Source organism: Oryctolagus cuniculus, chromosome 10 (assembly GCF_964237555.1).
Source record: "Oryctolagus cuniculus chromosome 10, mOryCun1.1, whole genome shotgun sequence".
NCBI classification, from domain to species: Eukaryota; Metazoa; Chordata; class Mammalia; order Lagomorpha; family Leporidae; genus Oryctolagus; species Oryctolagus cuniculus.
This window is the reverse complement of record NC_091441.1, coordinates 42,722,869-42,744,675: the sequence shown is the minus strand read 5'-3', so window position 1 is coordinate 42,744,675 and position 21,807 is coordinate 42,722,869. Positions and strand designations below refer to the sequence as shown.

The following is a 21,807-nucleotide window of genomic DNA, read 5'->3' as shown; positions in this document are numbered from 1 at the left end:
TGAAAACAAAGCAGAAGATGAATCAATGATGCAGACTCTGACTTAATAACTTCTCTCAAATATTCCTCAGGGCTTTTTTCCTGTCCTTAAATTATTGCCACTTCTCTTAAATTTCTCATTTTCCCTTCCCTTTCCTTTATGTTTAATTAGATCTTAACAGTTCCTCACAACGGTCATAGTTATGTAAGTGGCAGAGGGATCTCTTGCCCCCTTTATCATCATGGAAGCCATCACATTCCACCATCATCAGTCACTTACAGTGAGGCATATAATAATGGTAATAATCATCCTAGCTAGTATTTTTTGAAGTACTTGCTTCACAGTGATCCCTGGGCTGGACATTTTATGTACATTAAGTTCTCCCAGTCCTTAGAGTACGTTCATGGAGTACATATGAGGGGTTCTTCAGGAATTTCATGGAAATGTGTGTTGTGAAAGAATTATACATGGATTTTTAAAAATATTTGTACCAAAATCAACATTAGTCCCATTTGCCACGAGCTTTCAGCAGTGCCTTTATTGAACCATCCCCAATTCTTTTAAGTAAAGATTTTAATTTAGAGGTCTTACCCTATTCACCCACAATCACACATCAATTAAACAGTCCCATAGAGATTTAATCATCACTCATTCAAGCTAAAAACCACTATGCTACACTGCCTCTGATACAACCTGTGTGGACACAGGCCCTCCAGAAAGCCTTTGTAGACTCCTCCTCCTACATCCCCCACGTGCTCATTGACTAAAACGTCATATCCTACTATTTCATTTACTTATAACAAATTTTGAGCACATACTGGTAATAGGAATAGTGGTTGTTCATAAGTTATCTTTTGTGTATTTAGTTCTATGAATTCTAACTTCTCATTTAAATTGTAAGCTTCAAAAAGGCCAAAAAAATTTTTAATGTCTTTTATCTCATTCCCACAGGTAGAATACATTTTACATCCATGAAGTTCTTCAGAACTTATATAGTCCTTTCCCAGACCTTATTTAATTTGCTCATCACAGCCCTAGAGGGTAGACTATTATTATTTCCATTTCACTGGCAAGAAAGTACAAGCTTCACGACATTAGTGGCTCATCCAGGGTTACATGCTAGCAAGGATTTGCACACAGGTCTACTGACACCAGCTCCCGTTTATTTTCCTCCCATTCCTCTACCTCTGCATCTGTGGTCCCTTTGTTTCTGTTATTATTCGGACATGCTCATGATTAATTCCGTATGAGGATCTTCTACCCTATGTTATCAACACTGTAGGAAGCTTACTTATTTGCAGATAGCCCATTGCTAAATTCAACACGGATGCTGCCGCTGGTTCTAGAAGTCAAAATGCAGCTCAAGGGAGAATTTCTGCTGCCTTCCTAATTCAGTGAATTTTTATAAGCCTTATAATTATAAGCCTTGGCCGGCGCCATGGCTCACTAGGCTAATCCTCCACCTAGCGGCGCCGGCACACCGGGTTCTAGTCCCAGTCAGGGCGCCGGATTCTGTCCTGGTTGCCCCTCTTCCTGGCCAGCTCTCTGCTGTGGCCAGGGAGTGCAGTGGAGGATGGCCCAAGTGCTTGGGCCCTGCACCCTACGGGAGACCAGGATAAGTACCTGACTCCTGCCATCGGATCAGGGCGGTGCGCTGGCCGCAGTGCACCAGCCGCGGTGGCCATTGGAGGATGAACCAATGGCAAAAAGGAAGACCTTTCTCTCTGTCTCTCTCTCTCACTGTCCACTCTGCCTGTCAAAAAAATTAATTAATTAAAAAAATAATTATAAGCCTTAATAATTTTTAAGCACTCCATCCAACAGAGGAGAGAATTCTCAAAATATAATATGCTGAAGTTTTTTTTTTCTGCCCTCCCCAAAAGCTTTTCAGTGCCTGAGCTTGCCAGTGGCTTAGGGGGAAGGTCTGAGGCAGGCAAATCTCAGAATTTCTACCTTTAACCACAATTATATTCTAGACACTTGCCATTCAGAAGTATCGAGTGTATTCTTCTCAACTCTGAAAAAGCCTGAATCTAACTAAGGGAGGGACTACAGCTGAAGGCTCCATCCTATATTTTGTTGTCATGATCAACTGCTGTCACTTGGTAGACTCCTAATCTCATATAACTAGATTAAGTTATTCTGTCTTTTTCTCAAGAATAAGAAGTTATACCTTTTGATTGACATTAGATTTCTTGCTAAATGTATCAATAATCTAACTAGTTTTAACTTGTTCAACAATATTTTTTAAAGATTTATCCATTTATTTGAAAGGCAGAGTTAGAGAGAGAGAGAAAGAGAGATTTTTTCATATGCTGATTCATTCCCCAAATGACCTTAATGACCCAGGCTGGGTAAGGCTGAAGCCAGGAGCCAGGAGCTTCTTCCATGTCTCCCACATGGGTGCAAGGGCCCAAGTTCTTGGGCCATCTTCCACTGCTTTCCCGGGTGAATTAGCAGGGAGTTAGATCAGAAGTGGAGCAGCCAGGAACTGGAATAGGTGCCCATATGGGATGCCTGTACTGCAGGTTATGGCTTAACCCACTGCACCACAGTGCCAGCCCCATTCCACAATATTTTATGCTTGTGGAGAGAAGATATCTACCTCATTCTAAGAATGCCTATTTTTGGTTTTCATATAGGTTGAAATTTCCATTTGCTTGCTGCTTAAAATCATTTAACAGATTCCTGTTTCCCTTAGTTTTTAACCCACTTCCTTGCCTACCCTCTCCCAGCCTTGGCTCTTGTGAGGATTTCCCATTCAATCATAATTCTTGATCAACTTTTATTCAATTCCTAAATCAAGCCAAACCTTTTTGTGTCTCCAGACTGTGATGCAAGTATTTCCCTCTGTCTAGAGCATCTTCATTTTGCTCTGCCTGCTTCTTCCATATGTACATGCATGGCTCCTTCTCTGGCTTACAATTTAGATTAAAAACACCTACCTAGGTAGGTCTCCCATGATAATCTCTATCGTGACATGCTTAGTTCATAACTGCCATCATTGGTTAGTTGGCTGGTTTTCTGTCCAGCTTCCCCCATGGAAAATAACCCTCTGTGACTTTTCCCCAACTTTATCTCTGGCACCTAGCACAGTGCCTGGCACACAGGAGGGGCCCAAGAAATACCTGCAGATAGTGTAGAATATTAATATTACTAGAAGTGTAAAACTCCCACTTACCCTAAGCAAAATTGTTGGTAACACCTAGAAACCTTTTTTACTAATAAATATATTTTCTATTTTTTAAATCACTATTATAGAGTAGCCCTTAAACTGAATACTTAGTATAGCATATAAAGTGGATGAAAAAGTAAAGTATTAAACTCTACATAAATAGAGATGGTAAATAAAAAGATAAGCATCAGAAATTCACTGATGTAGATAAACTTATAGGAGATTTTTTAAAATAATGTTGATACTGGACAAGAATTTAAAAGTTTTTTAAATGCTCTCTGGTCACTTCTACTTTGTAGTAGCTAGCCAAGGCTGCTATGGCAAAATACTTAGATTTGGAGGCTTAACAATAGAAATTGATTTTCTTACAGGTCTGAAGGCTGGAAGTCCAAGGCCAAGTTGCTAGCTGGTTTGGTTTCTCCTGAGTCTGCTCCTTGGTTTGCAGATGTTTACCTTCTATTGTGGCCTCAAATGACCTTTCTCATGTCCATGTCCATGCCTCATGTCTCTGGTGTCTCTTCCTCTTCTTGAAAGATCACCAGTCATATTGGACTAGGACCCCACCCTTCTGAACTTTTTTAACCTTAATCCTTTAAAGTCCATATCTCCAAATATAGTCACATTCTAAGGGGTTTTCAAAAAAGAATATTTACAGGGAGACACAACCCCACCCATAACATATTTCAACACTGAGTCCACTGAACTGTATTCCTTTAATATATTTAATGTGTATGCTAAACTTTGATTGAATGAATGACCTTGATTGTAAATAACAGGTGGTTAAAGTCAGGGTCTCCTAGAGGAGCAAAAAGACACCCCAAGATGCCATTACTATGGTAAGTTATTATGATTATCCATGAAGATTGCTAGTTCATGATTTTCTCTTTTCCCTTCAAACGCTCACTAAAGGGCCAGCACATTAAGCTTTGAAAATTAGTTTTACTCCCTGTTCTGCAGTCCAGTAAAACCACTGCTCAGTTCCAGGGATAACTTTGGTCCTTTCCACCCCAACCCTCATGCACTTGCTGACTCCTAAATGTCTGAAGAGTGCTCTATTCCCCATAGCATTTTGCTCTCAACCAACTGAAAAAGATAAGAAATAATCTGATAAAGGAATCTTCCATTTAGGTGTAAGCTAATAGTACCTTCACAGGGGGTAATCTTCCCATTAGCTATTTGCATTTAAGGAGAAGAAGAGTAGTACATGAGGCTTGATCATCTTAAAAATCTATCTCTAGTAATAAAGTGCATGTCGCCCTCCAAATAGAAAAAATATCAGGGGAAAATCTAAAAGTGTTTCCAGTGTCTTTGGATCACAGTATTTTTTGTTGATAGCTTACCCTGGAAGTCAGAACAGCCTACAGAGGAAAGAAAGAAATGTAAACAAACCATGAGTTCCCAAAAATCTTTGCTAAACCACAATTTAGTAATCTCCAGCTTAGCTGGGGCCACTTGAGTTTCCTAGAATGCCGATTGAAATCACTAGTAACAGACACTGGCCATGCACTTGAGGTAGAAAGTGGAGAGCTTTCAAAATAATGAATGTCCCCGCCCTGAAATGCAGTCAACACAGCACTCCCATTTTAATTCATCACAGTCTTGTAGCAAGATTACTGATTATAAAATTCTGAAATGAATAGCTAGGGCTGGAGAGAGTGTTGGAATTGTTATTTATTTTAATGATTTAGGGATTATTGGCCATTCATTTTCAACTATTTGTAATTGAAGTCTTGAAATAATGAAATTTATCAGAGGAATGCCTCATTCACCCTTGTATAATTTGAACATACTGCAAAGGCACATGTGGACTCATAAATCGTTCACATGCACAGAGGGGTAATTTATCACACTGGCCCTTGTTCACTCCCTGCTGGGCGAGGAAAGGCACAGAAACATGAGTTATCGCTTACTAGACAACATCCCATATCTTCACGTCTTACATTTCCAGGAGGCTTTTTTTTTTTTTTTTTTTCAAAAAACAACCTCACATTATTTATACTTGCTGGTCACTCATGATAGAAAACACTTTTATCATGAAGTTTTTTATCGTTTATTATTTATCAAAACAATTGTTTTTGACAAAGTCACTTTGAAGCAGCAAACAGATCGTTGTCCTGTTGATTGGGCCCTGTTGTCAACACAAACTGTGTTTAAATGAGGCACATAGTCTCTAACACATGAGCCAGAAATGATAGACATGTGAAAATCAAACTAAATGGCCTTTTTTTAGGATGGTTTTATGTTTAAAGCAAAAACAATAAACTTTTTCTTATTAGAGCTACAATAAGAAAATTAATTTTATTTAACAATTGCAGAGTATAGACAGTTTTATAAAGTTAAACATCTGCTTTAAAGCTCCAGTTTTCCAGAACTAATTCTATCTTTTCCTATTAAAATTATTTTTCTCCAAGTCTAAATTTATATGCTAATTGAAATCTCATCCATTGTGATTGATGCTATACATTATATGAGCCTTGTATCCTAAAATTTTCTGTCTTAAATAATGTTTGTAAAATATCATATATGCTACTTAAATATTCATGGGAAATGATTTTATATGATTTTTTGTTTTTTTTATTTTATTTAAGTTATACAAGTTTCATGTATTTCATATATACAGATTTAGAAACATGGTGATACGTCCCACCCTACCCTCCCTCCCTCTTTATATGATTTACATTAGGATTTTATTTCATATATTTGGATTTTCCATTTTATTTTCAAGATCTTCTAGATCCTGCCACTCAAAAATGTTGGACTAGGTATACGAAGGTCTCTTGGAAGCTTGTCAGACCTACATATTCTCAGGTCCCACTCCATCACCCCCCATTAGAGAATCATATACTGCATTTCACAAAATCTCTGAGTAATATGTTTATACTTTAAAGTCTGAGAAGCAGTGCCCTGGATGGTTGTGTGATAGTTGGTGATACTTCCAGAGAGACAAGAATTGTTCATGAATCTGAAGATGTTACTTAAGAGGCAGAATAATAATATTGCACTAACATTTGGGGGCACTTAGTGTGTACCAGGCATCATGCCAGCTTGATGCTTTTTCTGAGGAATAGAGCACTAAGTAGATAAACAGGGAAATTTGGCGATGAAATCCTCGTTATTTATCACAGCCTGCATAAAAGTGTTAAAATGGTTATAGGTGACATATGTGAGGGGTGTAGACTTGAGTAGAGTAGAGATGAGAATGACTTCCAAATGACCAGGGAAAAACATTATAGTAATTGTTTCAACCAACCAGGGAAGAGCTATTTAGAACTGACCCTGCCAACATGCAGAAGGCACAAAATGATTTTCACTTGTCTTCTCACTTTAGAACAAAAGTTAAAAAACTGTGCTGCATGTTCACTTTACATGTAAATATAAATACAAATAATCATGTTACATTATGTGGATCCAACTCTTTGCAATGGATAAATCTTATAACCTTAATATTGGCATAAGAGTGTATGTATTTAAAACATAATCATGAACATTAATTTTTTTTTCTTTAAGAAAAAGCCTTAAGAGCTGATAGAGAAGAATAGAATTATGTGTGGGAATGAGAATAACTAGTTTCTAATCTTGATTCTGACCTGATACCCACCATAATAAGCCAAACCATGACCAACCAACTAGTCTGTTCAACAGGATTAGTCTCATTGGTATGTTTCATAGACTTTGTTTAATGGTACTCAAAACTTAGTGAACAAAGAGCTCAGAAGATAAAGTTTTCTAAAATATGGGAGAATTGGTAATATTTGTATTTGTATTCTTCAACTTTATCTTAGTATGAACAGTTTATATAAATTTATTTATGAAAGACACTAAATAATTCCCCTTAATATTATCTGGAAACACGACTGGAATTCTACTTATCTGGAAGTGAATATAAAAAGCATTTACCTGAGTAGTAATATCATAGATAACAATTGTGTTAGGTATCTATTATGCTATATAAGAAATTACCCCCAAAAGTTAGTGGCTCAAAACAACAAGCATTAATCTCACAGTTTCTAGAGGTCAGGAATCCAGGTTTGGCCTTGCAGGGAACCTTTGGCTCAAGGACTTTCAAGAGGTCAAGCTTTCACCTCAGGTTGTGATCTCATCTAAGGATACTACCAACAGGGATCTCTTCACGCGGCTATTGGCTCTCTTCAGTTCCTCATCACATGGGCCTTCCCAGTGGGCTGTCTTATGATGTGGCTTCTAGCTTCCCACAGGGCAAACAATTGAAGAGCACTCAAGAAGAAGAGAGTAGGCCCAAGTGGAAGCCCTGGTCTTTTTATAACCAAATTTTCGAAGTGACATTCCATTCCTTTGGATGTATTCTATTCATTAGAAGCAAGTCCGAGAGTCCAGCCCCTACTCATGAGGGAGCATTACCTAAGAATGTGAATACCAGAAGGTAGAAATCACTGGACACTGCCCACATTTTTTTTCTTTCTTCTCTATATTTTCTAATGGGTTGATTTCAGATATGCACACTTGTATAATAAGGGAAGAAAATGTTAATAAAATTAAGTAGAAGATATTCCTATATCAGAAATGTTGGTGCAAAAAATCATTTCTCTTTGAAGCTTTCCTAGTAAGATGATTGAACTGACTGGAGACAAGATTTATTAGTGATCTTCTGAGCCATCTAGTAGATCATGTCATGAATCCCAAGTTGGAGACCATTAACCAAAGAGGGTTTTTATAGCTTGCAAGTTTGGAGCACTGACAAATTAAAATAGCAAAACCCCTTAATGGTGATATGAATGCAGGCGTCTTTCTCTGTTGCCTAACAGTCTCCTTCTTGCTGTCTTCTTGATAGTATGCTTGAGAGTTCAAACCGGCTTGATGAAGAGCACAGGCTAATTGCCAGGTATGCGGCAAGACTGGCAGCAGAATCCTCTTCGTCTGTAAGTAGTTTGATTGAAAGGATCCTTCCGTGGGCATCTGAGATCTCTGAATTTCATATGTCACGTTCACTGTTACCATGATAGGTGGTACTGATTACTAGGACAGTTTGTATGAATTTATTGTTTTTAAGTTTGTTACTATGTCGTATTAGCTTGGTGGTGAGTTTCCACTTGTAAAATGACGCCTCAGGGAACAAAACCATTTATAGCAGTGTGACGCTGTGGTCAAGGAAGCCCCACATTCCTCTTTACCCAGCATTGTCCCCATGAGTACCTGAGGAAAGGAGTAAGGACTGGTTATAATTCCTTCATGGGTCAAAAACAGGTATATTTAGTGACGACAGTAGATTTAAGGCAGAATAGTTGCAAGTGACACTTAAAATGGAATCAGCAGGGATGATATCTTTTTCCATTTGCTTCTACTCTAAAACAAAAGCCACAACCAGTTTCACATCTCTGTTCAGAAATCATCTGTGCTGAACTAAGAACGAGCTGCAATTAGTGCAGCACAAAGGACAAAAAGTGGCAAGGAAGTAGTGAGGAAGCATAACCTGCCCCTCGTATATGAGATGCTGCCGGTAATCAGAGCTCTTCCTGCCAGCCATTTAATTAACAGTCACAGATGGGAGTAGTACAGCATCCCATTGCATTAACCATGGCACCTGCCTGTCTGTGACATCAGTCCCTGTAACACTGTCAGAAACTACAATGGTCAAGATAGGAAAGGGTCTTGAACAGGCCAAAAGTGGCCCCCAAATCAGACATAGTAGACCAGATATAAATGAAATATGTGAAACTTTAGATGTTTGAAATAAAGAACAAATATGTTAAAGAAAATTAAAGTCAGCTGAGTATGAGAGAACTAGATTTTAGGACAAGTAACCCTCTTGGGAATCTCTTGAAAGGAAAGGCAAAACAAAGTTGGCAATTATTAGAGTTGTTTGCGATAATGAAATATGAAAGTGCTGCGTAAGCCAGCAGGCACAAAATTGCAGCCTACAGACCAAATTTTCCCCCACTGAAGCTTTTTGCAACCCCCACAGCGTTTTCAATTCTTTGTCCATAGTCAGCATTGATATATCAGATGGTTTACCATAAAACTCTGGATTTTCTGTGTATCTTGAAAGACAGACCAGGTCCATGTTTCTCATGGCAACTGGACCTGGAGCAGAGGCATTTCTCTGTCTGTTTTGAACACTCACCTCCTCTCATGGTGCACCTCTTTCAATTAGGTTACCTCTTTGGCCCCATTCCACATTTGAGTTAGTGATCCCTGGTGGGATGTTAAATCTCTATGCACGTGCTGTTATTGATATGTGCACTGGCTTATTCTGTCTCTGTTTTCTTTCTTGAGAACATTAGTTACTGTGTCCTTTGCCTACTTATATATAAAACCTTTGTGGAAAAATACCATCTTTACATGAATTCCTGTTGCTTTGTAAATCCCTTGCTAATCACATTTCCAAGAATTGTGTGATTAGCTAAATAAACCCTACATAGACAACGTCACCAAGTTAGAAAGAGATAGAAAGACCATTTACCTGTGTCCATTTCATTATCTTCTGGATGGAAATTCATGCATCTTTCCTTACTGTTCGCTTACTCAGTCATTGCATTTCCTACAAGATTCTGCCGTACGGCCCCTCACTATTCCATGCCCTAAAGCCTAGCCATTGCCAGATACACCATGCATAAACTTCAATCCACCTATCCAACAACTGTTTCTCCATTATCACTTTATAAACCAGCTCGATGTCATCTTCTCTTTATCCCTCCTTGGTTGCCTTAATCATGTAACTATGGGGACATGAAATCTGTCTTTTTATATGATACCTGCCACAGTACTTGTTACATAATAGGTGCTGAATTTTAAAAAATGGAAATGAATAAATCAATATATTTGAGGCAGCCTAAAACTTAAGGAGATTTCATTCAAATGAGAACAGATATTTGAACAGCTCTTGACTCGACTATTGAAGAACAGTTTTTTTTTTTCACACTACTTGTTAAACTTTTTACTTAGTATAGGTTTAATATTGTGTATAAAGTTAACTGAAAATAGATCTTAGTAAAAATAAGAATGGGAATAGAAAAGTGAGGAGAAGAAGGGTGGGAGTGCAGGTGGGAGGGCAGATAGAATGGGAAGAATCACCATATTTCTAAATTTATATTTATGAAATGCATGAAGTTTGTATACCTTAAATAAAGTTTCTGGGTGATATATATATATATATATATATATATACACACACACATACATATATATATATACAAGCACACACATACTCATGCATGTGCCAAAGAAAAAATTCTTATATCTTGTAATAAAGACCTTTATCCTGTTAAAAAAAAAAAAAAACAGTAGGATATGCTCAATTTCAAAGCTTGAGTCTAAAATGCTCTCTACGAGACAGCGAAAATAACCAGTGAGGGCTGGCATTGCAGCATAGCTGGGTAAAGCTGCTGCCTGCAATACCAGCATCCCATGTGGGCACCATTTCATGTCTAGCTGTTCCATTTCCCATCCAGCTTCCTGCTAATGTGCCTGGGAGAGCAGTGGAAGATGGCCCAAGTCCTTGGGCCCCTGCCTCCCATGTGGGAGACCTGGAAGAAGCCCCTGATTCCTGGCTTTGGCCTGGCTTATCCCTGGCCATTGTGGGCATCTGGGGAGTGAACCAGCAGATGGAAGATATCTCTCATCTCTCTCTTTCTCTCTGCTCCTCCTCCTCCTCCTTTTCTTCCTTCCTTTCTTCCTTCCTTCCTTTCTTTTCTTTTCTTTCTCTGTAGCTCTGACTTTCAAATAAATAAATAAATCTTTTAAAAAATAGCCATCTAATTCAGTGAGTCTTAATTGATCAAATTATTTAGTAGGATTTGTATCATTGGCAAACCAGATCAGGTCTTTGAACAAATATGAGAATTCTCTTGTCCATAGTTAGGAAAATGGATTAGGCATTAAAAGCCATGTAAAGATATAATCTTGGATTTTTTTGAAGGCCACAGACTGAGACATGACTGCATAAGAATTAGCAGCTTGGGGTCCTCTGGGTTCTTTCTGCAATTATGGCCCTGTCTAAAAATGGGGCCCCAGGGTAGCATGGTCTGAAATCTATAAATATATTTCAGCTGTGGTGAATTTTACCTTTCTGAAAATCTGTCTTCCTCTCTGTCTTTTCTATATTTGTTTCACTCTATGTCATCAGTTAAAGAGATTAAGTATAATCATATACTTTAATTATGCTGATACAGCAAAAATTAATAAATATCTCCCCTATGCACCTCCTTTCTCCTTTTGTTTCTACTTCTTACCTCTCTTAATCAGCTTATTTTTCCTTTTTTCTCCCCTAATTCCTATCTCTCATTACTCTTCTTCCCCCTTGTTTTTCCTAATAAGCCTTGTTATGTAGAATCAATCTACCATCTATTTCTTATATTTATTGACCACTTTAAGTCCTTATTCCTAATTTTTAAAATCAAGTATGTTAGATGATATATATTTTCACTCTTCAAAGAAGGATATTGTGTGTTTTTTTTTATGTTTTTCACATCTGTTGGCTAATATCTATTGGTTAAAAAATAAAGTAGAAAGAAACTTTTTTACCCTTGTTGAATCAACAAAATACCTTGGCCAAATCCAGGTCATTTTTATACAACCTGTAGGCTCAGAATAGCTTTTACTTTTTTTTAATTGTTGAAAATAATCCAAAGAAGAGTCACGTTGTGTGACAGAAATTCAAATTTTTGTGTCCACTAGTGTATAATTATGCTCGTTTATTTACGTATCGTCTGTGTCTACTTTTGTGCAATATCAGCAGAGCTGAATAATTGTTCTCATATGGCCTGCTTCCATTTTTTCACTTTTCAGTTATCATTCCAGGATAGCATGAGTCATAGCTTGAGATACTCTGTTGTAACATTACTGGGCCAACTCAACATCTTAGATATCCGAATGATTCCTGGTTAACTATTACAGAGAGCAAAGCAACAACTGAAACCCACAACTGGCTCAGATAAGTTTCTGTCTTTTAACAAAGCGTAAAATATATGCAAGAAAAAGGTATTTATATTAGGAAATCAGAAGAAATGCCGGAATCACAGGTCAGAGTTGCCATATGCCAAACTTAATTATAGAAAGTCATGGATATAAAATACAGAGGTCCTCAAGGTTCTTTCTTTGCAACACAAATCATTTCTTTGTTAAAAAAGAACCATAAATTAAAAATCATCAAAAATCTTTATGAAAGCCAGATCTGTGTGAACCTTTCCTACAGTTATTTTTCTAAATATAAAAAACAGGCTGTGTTTCCTCATGTCTTTTGACTTAATGAACAGACTCTAATTAAAAAAATAATAATAATTTATTTATTTGAATGGCAGAGTGACAGAGAGGGGGAGAGACAGAGAAAAAGATCTTCCAACTGATGGTTCACTCCAAAATGGCCACAATGTCCAGAGCTAGACCTGGCTGAAGCCAGGAACCAGGAAATCCATTCAGGTCTCCATATGGGTGGCTGGGGTCCAAGCACTTAGGCTGTTTTGTACTGCCTTCCCAGGTGCATTAGCAGGGACTTGGATCAGAAGTAGAATAGTGGGAACTCAAACCATTGTTTATATTGGATGCTGGTATGACAGAGGCTTAACTTGCTGCACCACAACTCTGGCCCCTATTTTTATTTACTTATTTATTTAAAATGGAGGGAAAGAGAGCTCTTTCATCTGCTGGTTCATTTCTTTTTTTTTAATTTTTATTTTTTTTATTTAGTAAATATAAATTTCCAAAGTACAGTTTATGGATTACAGTGGCTCCCCCCCCAATAATTTCCCTCCCACTCGCACCCCTCCCATCTCCCGCTCCCTCTCCCATTCCATTCACATCAAGATTCATTTTCAATTATCTTTATATACAGAAGATCGATTTAGTATATATTAAGTAAAGATTTCATCAGTTTGCACCCACACAGAAACACAAAGTGTAAAATACTGTTTCAGTACTAGTTATAGCATTACTTCACATTGGACAACACATTAAGGACAGATCCCACATGAGAAGTAAGTACACAGTGTTGTTGACTTAACAATTTGACACTCTTGTTTATGGCGTCAGTAATCTCCCCAGGCTCTAGTCATGAGTTGCCAAGGCTATAGAAGCCTTTTGAGTTCGCTGACTTCGATCTTATTCCGACAGGGTCATAGTCAAAGTGGAAGTTCCCTCCTCCCTTCAGAGAAAGGTACCTCCTTCTCTGATGGTCCCGTTCTTTCCACTGGGATCTCACTCACAGAGATCTTTCATTTAGGTTGTCTTTTTTTTTTTTTTCCCCCAGAGTTTCTTGGCTTTCCATGCCTAAAATACTCTCATGGGCTCTTCAGCCAGATCTGAATACCTTAAGGGCTGATTCTGAGGCCAGAGTGCTGTTTAGGACATCTGCCAGTCTATGAGTCAGCTGTGTATCTCGCTTCCCATTTTGGATCTCTCTCCCCTTTATTTATTCTATTGGTTAGTATTAGCAGGCACTAGACTTGTTTATGTGATCCCTTTGACTCTTAGTCCTTTCATTATGATCAATTGTGAACTGAAATTGATCACTTGGACTAGTGAGATGGCATTGGTACATGCCATCTTGATGGGATTGTATTGGAATCCCCTGGCACGTTTCTAACTCCACCATTTGGGGCAAGTCCGATTGAGCATGTCCCAAATTGTACATCTCCTCCCTCTCTTATTCCCACTCTTATATTTAACAGGGATCACTTTTAAGTTAAAATTTAAACACCTAAGAATAATTGCGTGTTAATTACAGAGTTCAACCAATAGTACTAAAACAAAACAAAAAATACTAAAATGGACAAAGTATTACATTGTACATCAACAGTCAGGACAAGAGCTGATCAAGTCACTGTTTCTCATAGTTTCCATTTCACTTCAACAGGTTTCCCCTTTGGTGCTCAGTTAGTTGTTGCTGATCAGGGAGAACATATGATAACATCTGCTGGTTCATTTCTTAAGTGCCTGTAATAGCCAGATTAGGTCCAATCCAAGTCAGAGCCAAGAACTCAGTCCAGGTCTCCAATGTTGGTGGCAGGAACTTGACTACTTGTGTCACCACTGTTGCCTCCAGAGTGTGAATTAGCAAGAAACTAGAATCAGGAGAGGAACCAGAACTTGAACCCAGGCATTCCAATATAGGATGCAGGCATCTCAGCCACTCTACCAAATGCCTGTCTCTTAAATCAGTTCTTTATACAATAAAAATTGTCTTGGAAGAATTTCTAAGTTTTCAGAGAAGTATACTTAATCCACTTCCCTCTTTATAAAATAATGCCAAATAAACCCCTGACTAAATAGGGATGCATATACAAATATACATATAAATATATGCTTTATGATATATATGATAATACGAGAATGCAGAAAGTTAAGATTACATATACTGATTGGTAATGGTAGTTACATGATCAAGAGTGTGATTTTATCAATATTTCATATATGAAGAATGCAAAAAGTATATTGACCAAAAGAAAAAGTCTCATTTGCTATGTGTTAAAAACTATCACATTTTAAATAGCACATTAGAGTAATTGAACAGAATTTTACAGAAAAAGTTATCTCAACAGTAAAACATATTTTAAATCCACCTATACTGAGAGAGTCATTATCCTGGATACAGCTCGGCAAGAGTGAAATTGTTTCCCAAAGGCTTTAAGGAAGAAAGCTGAAAACAGATTTTAGATGGCTTGTGTATTTGCCTACCAAAAAATTCTGTTTGCCACTCCATAGATGTGCTCCAAATTCACAGGAAAGCTGTTTCTTTGGAGAGGAATGGCAGTTTAATTTTATATATTTTCCTTTTATGTTTTTGTAGAAATAGTTCCTGGGTTTTGTTTGCATACCTCATGACTTCTGTCTTCCCAAACACATACAGGTTCACATTCCCAATGTTAAGTCATGTGTACTCCATATTTTCCAGCAGCCAACGCAGCAGAGAAGTGCTCCTGACATCTCCTTCACCATTGATGCGAACAAGCAACAACGGCAGCTGATTGCAGAACTAGAAAACAAGAACAGGTAAGGCTCTCAAGCCTTGCTGGCTTTTTTGATCAACATGTTCATTCATTAACCGATAGTCATGGCTTAAAGTCTCTAAGGCTTTCACTCTATAAGCATACTCAAGGAGGGCATCTCAAGTCAATGCAGCTGGCTTCTGGCATTTAGATCTTCACACACTTACTGAGAAAATCCACATTGCTATGTGTGTATTTCTGAAGTGTCAACAAGATGGATGTTGTCGCTCCATCCGTCTCTTCCAACAGTCTCATTTCCCTTTTTTCTGATACTCTTACTTTTGTTAAAGAGCTATTTAGTGCAGGACAGCCCTTCCAAGTACTAGGTGGATGTTGTGTCTCCACTCAGACAGCTGGGAGGCTCACCAGGAAGGTGCCCTATAAGGATACCAGCTGAAGCCATTTGGAGTGATGCCGCCATCACCCAGTTGTTCAAGTGAAACTTCTCCATACCCACTCTATCAGCCAGTCCTTTTTCTGTTAGACGCAGATTGATTTGCAGTCTGCCTCTACAACGTATCCCAGATACTGTCTACTTCAGCTCCACCACCACCACCTCATCTGACCTGTCATTTTTTTATGTATCAATTATATCATATTATTCCCAGGTTAAAACCTACTAATGATTTACCATTGCACTTTCATGGAAAGCCCACTCCTCTTATCCCAGCTGTGAGGTCCCCCCCGACCTGATTCCTGCCTACCTTTCTAGCTTCAGCTCACCTTGCTCATCATACTCCAGCCCCATACAGGTTCTTTCTGCCCTGACATGCTTTGCACCAGTTATTCTGTCAGTCCAGAGAGCCCCTCCTCTGGGTCTGAGCAATGGCTCCTCCCCTTCATTTAGGTCTGAGCTCCAATGTCAGCTCCTGAAGCCCACCTGTGGGATCTTTCCCACTACCCCCCACCCCAGTATCCACTCTCTTTTGTACCCTGTATGGGGGATGGGGGGAGGGGGTACTAATTGCTATATGAAATAATTCCTCTTATGCACTTGCTTCCTCGTTTATTGTTTGTCTTCTTTGACTGGTGGAAATTCTTTTAGAATGAGGCCATGCCAAATAGCCACGTGGCCCAGAACCATGCTTGACACAAAGCAGGAACTCAGCATATAAGTACTGAGTGACAGAATAATGTATTGCCAAGTAAGATCCCAAACTCAGTGCTGAGGAAACACAATACAGAAACAACTTGTTTATTCTATACTTCCTAGACAAGTCCAAAAAATATCTTAATGCTCAATCCCTTATTAAACTCTGATGTCATTTCTGAGGTCACACTTGTAGAGTAAAAGAACAAGATGTGATAATTATCTCGTTCCTGTAGAGTTTGACCTGAAACTTTTGAGATAAATGGTCAAAGTATTCTTTAAACTTCATAGAAAAAAAAATAAAAGTGAAGGTGCAAACACTGTTGGCACATTTTCATGGTTTTTCCAGTAAAAAGGCTTTTGGCCTGATAATCTTAAGAGCTGGCTCGTACCATTAAATTAAAATGGAAATATCTTAATAAATGTGACACCATGTCTCCATAGCCTTTGAAACCACCACTCAAAGAGATGTATTCACATCATAGCTGGAGTATTTTTAAAAAATGGCATATATGATCCCTCCCTGTCAATTTTGAAGTTTTGTTATTTATTTGTGTATTTGAAAGCCAGAGTGACAGAGAAGGGGAATATTCTTCCATCCTTTGGCTTACTCCCCAAATGCCTACAACACCTTAATTTTAAATATATATGTATAAAAATTTACATACATAAAAAGTATACATGTATATGGTTTATACACCAGATCAAACAATTTGGATTTTATTTTTATGGATAGCAGTGGTAAACAAAGTGACAGAATACCTACATCTTTATGGTAAATGAATAATCAGCTTATTAAATCTGTGGGTTGAATTTACAAAGGATTGACTAGAAGCTGTCGAAAGTGGTGAGGACCTATGTAGAATAAATGGCACTAGAAATAAATCGAAATAAAGGACATAAAAGAACCAAAACAGGAGATGACTAAGAAAATAGAATAAACATTTCATGAATGTCAATTTACTAAATCCTGCTATTCACTTCTAACTTTCTATTAGGATTCTGGGTTTTCCAACAATTATCACACAACTCAAGGCTAATAGCACTCTGTTCTTTCGCTCTCTTGTTCTTTCCTTTCTCCTACACATCTGTCCTGAAATAAAGCATAAAGTCAGAGGTGGCAGTGAGAAAAAGAAATAAAATGTAGAGTCAAAGAAGGTCTTTGTGCGACATCAGCAGGTGCAGGTCAAAGCTGGCCTGAGGTTGCACAGAGTTCTCTTCTTAGAAAAGACTAAAGTAAAAATTCACAAGCCCACAGATATGTTGGTTGCAGTGTGCACCTGCTTTTCCACCTCTCCAGAGCACTTTGTTTTCCCTTCCAATCCTCTCCTCCACTCAGGCCTGAGGAGAGCTCACTTGGGAGGCAGGGGGAGAGAATCAGGGCTTCCTTTGAGGAGATATCCAAAATATGTGCATCCTTATTCTGGGTCTGTTCCAGATTCCAAAATCAGCAGGAAGCAGCATGCATGTCCTAAGGACTTCTGCTGTGCCTTGATACCATTCTGAAGGCTTGCTTCTAGACATTTTTGCATTGAGCTCTCTGAATGCATGCTGTTTGTTTTCTAAGAGATGGCAGAGAGCTCTATGCTGTCCCTTTGTTCTTTCATGGTTCCTAAGTCCCACCCCATCCCTGATTAGCACCTAATCTGTCCTGAACTCATCTCTCTAAGCCAACAGCCTCATGCTCGGCAAAAACCCAGGGCCTTATGCTAGACACTTATCCAAGTGGTATTCCTGCACTAGGAAAGGTGACACCCACCCTCCCCACCCCCGCCCTGGGTCCTTGGTCTCCAGGGTGACTGTTAACCCAATCGTCAGAACTCTGAGCTTAAGGGGAAGATAGAGTTCCTCACTTTGCTTCATGACTTTTAACCCTAGGTAATTCACGGACATGTCAGTGATAACCTTTAGAGTGCTTCCTTTTAGCACCCGGGCAGGACCAGATTGGGGTAGTATACGGATAACAGGATGTTTCAAATGGTGTTTCACAAATCATAGCCTGCATAGGCTACACTTACCATGATAAGTCTCAGAAGACCAAAGCAGTCTGTTATATACAGGCTTTGAAATTAGCTGACCTGGGTTCAGATCACCTCTACCACATAATAGAGCAAGTCTTTTAACTAGTCTCTGCCTTGATTTTCTCAATCATGAAACAGAGATACAAGAATTGTGCCTATAAATCCTAGAACTGTTATAGGATTAAATAAATAAGATCAAGGAAGATGGCATAGTTCCAAGCACTCAGTGTCCATTATGAATTTTTCCATTATGTGTTCTTACCAGACCTACTTCATTCTTTTCCTTCCTTGGACTAAAACTCTCAGTCATGGTTCTGTCTTTGGAACCAACAAGAAAACCTAGCAGGAGTCCTAAAAGATCAGGATTTTAGCCCTGTAAGAAATATTGGGGATCCCAGCTCACTGATCTTCAGGTTGAACAATGTGGGACCTGGGGGTGGGGCTTGCAGAAGTCCCTCCCTTTTTTGAAACCAGAGATAGTCCCTGTTCACTGCCTGGCATACTGAGATTCAGTGAAAGGCTCTTTTCTTAAAAGGTTTCCCTTAGGAAATTAAAAAAAAAGAGTGGAAACCCATGCAATTACAGTGAAGCTTTCTCACCCTTCCCGTGAGAGGTGTGATGACTCATTGGCAGGTAGCCCCGTTTCTCTGATGGGACTATGAAGCAGGAAGTTGGAAATCAGCCTTTCAAATGGACAGGCACCCGCCCCTTAGCCCACTGAGTCCACCTGCCATTCTTAGTGCTTTGTTCTGTCTTACTGGCTCTTGTGCATTTTGTTGAGTATGAGACTGACACCCCCCAACCCCCAAGAATGTGTAACACATAACCTTGCTTAATGGCTTTGACTCACTTAGGAGTCACTCACCTTGCACAAGTCACATCTTTTATGTCCAGCCTCATGTGCACCCAAATGCCAGGCAGCCCAGGCCCCCACATCAATAACAGCCTGACACATCTCACCCTTCCACATAGGTCACACCAATACATGCTGTGTCACAGACTCAATCACAGTGAATCCTTTTAAAAGCACTTTGCTTCTAAGGCTGCTCTCTTTGGGATCCATTATTAAGGAGAAAAATGGTTAAGAAAGAAAAAGATTTTTGCCTACCTGAGGGCTTCTCAGATAAGTTCAGTAAAAAAGAATTTCATTCTTGTTGAGAGAATGAGGTTATGTAGTTTTGTGAAATGAGCACCATTTATCCTTATTTTCCCTCCAAGCACCTATTACTTGGTGGCTACAGATACTTTCTGGGGACAGAGTATGATCATAAATAATAGGAAGAGACATTTTTGTCTCCTAAGCAGCGTGCTCTTCAAAGTTGTCCACTTTACCGTAGCTCCGTATTACCTACCAGGGAGATTGCTGGGTCTTGGTGCTAACTCTGAACAAGACGGCAGAGCTTCGTGGCTGGGACGTGCTGGATGGGAAGCCAGTGTTCCCCTCACCCACAGCACCCAACCAGCTGCCACCAAAGCCTCATCAGCACTGGGAGTCTCTTGGTTGGCGTAGATCAGTTCTGCTCCTCAACCTAACCAAGTCCCTTCTCTGTTCTGCCGGCCCTGATCGGCTCAGATTTTACCATTCAGGAAGTCACTTGACCCTGGTTTCTCACTTTCCTCCTCTCTCCCAAGAGAAATCTTACAGGAGATCCAGAGGCTACGGCTAGAGCACGAACAAGCTTCTCAGCCCGCACCAGAGAAGGCGCAGCAAAACCCCACCCTGCTGGCAGAGCTCCGGCTCCTCAGGTAAGAGAGGGCACGCATCAGCTCGGGAATGGAAACGGTGGCGCTGTTGAATGGACTCTGCCCGAGTCTAGCCGGAAAACAGCGCTGCACCGTCACAATGTTCCTTAAGAGCACGTGCCTAATTGACAACATTTGGGAAGAAGCTGTTTATATGTATTTCTCTCATTTAACACAGAAAAGTAAAAGAGAATTTTTAGGTCAGAAATAAAATCTCTCTCGTCTATGGCCACACCACCCTAACGTGCCTGATCTCATCTGATCTTGGAAGCTAAGCAGGGTCGGGCCTGGTTAGGACTTGGATGGGAGAAATAAAATCTCTCACTGGAAAAAATTTGAACTCAGTTCTCCTTAGTTATTTGCACTATTAGCAGTGTGTTTTACAAAGGCTCAACAAAACACATAAACAGCTAAATAAATACTACAGGCTTTTTTTTTTTTTTTTGACAGGTAGAGTTAGACAGTGAGAGAGAGACAGAGAGAAAGGTCTTCCTTTTTCCATTGGTTCATCCCCCAAGTGGCTGCTATGGCCAGCACGCTGTGGCCGGCGTTCTGCGCCGATCCGAAGCCAGGAGCCAGGTGCTTCTCCTGGTCTCCCATGCGGGTGCAGGGCCCAAGGACCTGGGCCATCTCTACTGCCTTCCCGGGCCACAGCAGAGAGCTGGCCTTGGAAGAGGAGCAAGCGGGACAGAATCCGGCACCCTAACCGGGACTAGAACCCACCGTGCCAGCTCTGCAGGCAGAGGATTAGCCTAGTGAGCCGCGACGCCAGCCCAGGCTCTTACACTTAAAAATTTACGTGTTCCTGGGTCACTGATACTGCATTTTCTAACTGGCATTTCTTTCCTCCTTGGTGTTGCCATCTTGGAATAACATGTTGATTCTAACCCCTTCCTCGCCCTGATGTGTGGGAATCCCAAGACCCCAGCTGAGTCCAGAGCTACATTAACTTTGCCCAGAACTTTGGTGCTATCAGCCGTCATGTCACCTAGAGTGTGAGGCCTGACATGCTGAAGTCCCAGCTGATTGGCTTGCCCACCTCCATATTCTTCATTGTACTTCTGCCTGGAAGGAAAAGACACTCTCTCCCTTGAAGGGATTTCTCTGTAGACATGTATAAATCACGCACTCTGTGTCAAGCATTTTCACAATTTGGGGATTGCATGGTACCTGATAACCCGCTTAAGAAATCCTGACCTGGGGGCCAGCGCCGTGGCTCACTTGGTTAATCCTCCGCCTTGCGGTGCCAGCATCCCATATGGGCGCTGGGTTCTAGTCCCAGTTGTTCCTCTTCCAGTCCGGCTCTCTGTTGTGGCCTGGGAGGGCAGTGGAGGGTGGCCCAAGTGCTTGGGCACCTGCACCCGTGTGGGAGACCAGGAGGAGGCACCTGGCTCCTAGCTTCGGGTCGGTGCAGCGCCGGCCCTAGCAGCCATTTGGAGAGTGAACCAATGGAAGGAAGACCTTTCTCTCTGTCTCTCTCTCTCTCACTGTCTATAACTCTACATGTCAAAATTAAAAAAAAAAAAAAGAAGAAGAAAGAAAGAAATCCTGACCTGGGTATGTGCTTGCCATTTCAGACTTCAAAGAACTGCAAAACCATGGGCTCTTGCAAAGTTACTTTGGCTTTAGTTCACACTGAGAGGTGGCCATAGAGAGCAGCCACAGGAGCCCCTCGTTACCACGTTCATAGAGGTCCTCTCCATTGCATCCTTTCCGAGTGTCCTCCTGAGAAACCAACGGGACAAACTTCTTTCAGAGGGTGGGGACAGGGAAAGGGAAGAAGCGAGCAGAGCGATGCTTTTCAGGAATGCATAGTTTTAATTAATAGTCTTAATTTTTCATTGT

At 40.0% G+C, this 21,807-nt stretch overlaps 1 protein-coding gene across 46 annotated transcripts in view; it reads left to right on the top strand.

Moving 5' to 3' along the window:
* The window catches only part of DTNA (dystrobrevin alpha), a 432,447-nt gene that overhangs the window by 379,211 nt on the left and 31,429 nt on the right, over positions 1–21,807 (top strand). For 33 of the 46 annotated variants that reach the window (XM_070050330.1, XM_070050313.1, XM_070050325.1 and 30 more), the window contains 3 exons: positions 7,962–8,049; positions 15,015–15,112; positions 19,852–19,965. In XM_070050330.1, coding sequence (XP_069906431.1) covers positions 7,962–8,049; positions 15,015–15,112; positions 19,852–19,965 — 300 coding nt within the window. The remainder of the gene's footprint in view (positions 1–7,961; positions 8,050–15,014; positions 15,113–19,851; positions 19,966–21,807) is intronic. The other 13 variants (XM_070050308.1, XM_070050316.1, XM_070050307.1 and 10 more) reach the window with 1 other exon arrangement.